The following is a 494-nucleotide window of genomic DNA, read 5'->3' as shown; positions in this document are numbered from 1 at the left end:
GCGGGACCCAGCGCAGGCACCCCACGGCCCCGGCCGAGCGCCCCGACCGACGCGGGTTTTTCTCCCGGCAGCCTGGTCACCAAGAAGAAGAAGGAGCTGTGCGCGGACCCCCAGGCGCCCTGGGTACAGGCGCACCTGAAGCACTTCCAGACCCTGAAGAACTGACACTTCCATGCTGCCACCCGCCATGCCCCTGCTGCTGCCCCCGGCGGGCTGGGCTTCAGCCCCAGGCACGCGGGAGCGTACTTGAATGATGCCGCCTTCAGCGGGAAAGTTTATTTTATTTAACTTATTTAAGTTAAAATAAATATATTTTGCTAAGACAAGAAAAAATATGAAAATAAACTTTTATTATGATCTGTGTGTTTGTTGCACATGGGCTCAGAGGGCAGTTGGCTGTTGGGGTGTCCTTTGAGGATCCCGGCCTCTTTTTTCCTCAGCCCAAGTGCTGGGAGCTGGGGCACTGTGCGAGGGTCCCTGTGCTGGGGGGCTGG

General features: G+C 57.3%; 1 protein-coding gene across 1 annotated transcript in view; it reads right to left on the bottom strand.

Annotated features, from left to right (window-relative positions):
• Positions 1-436: 436 nt before the first annotated feature.
• Positions 437-494, bottom strand: part of LOC104835743 (G2/M phase-specific E3 ubiquitin-protein ligase-like) — a 1,052-nt gene continuing 994 nt past the window's right edge. Inside the window, exon 6 of the mRNA XM_010573914.1 lies at positions 437-490. Within this exon, the coding sequence (XP_010572216.1) occupies positions 437-490 (54 nt within the window). The remainder of the gene's footprint in view (positions 491-494) is intronic.

This window comes from Haliaeetus leucocephalus, unplaced genomic scaffold (assembly GCF_000737465.1).
Source record: "Haliaeetus leucocephalus isolate CR32 unplaced genomic scaffold, Haliaeetus_leucocephalus-4.0 Scaffold395, whole genome shotgun sequence".
Lineage (NCBI taxonomy): Eukaryota > Metazoa > Chordata > Aves > Accipitriformes > Accipitridae > Haliaeetus > Haliaeetus leucocephalus.
The sequence above is the reverse complement of the archived record's forward strand: the minus strand, read 5'-3'. Positions and strand labels throughout refer to the sequence as shown.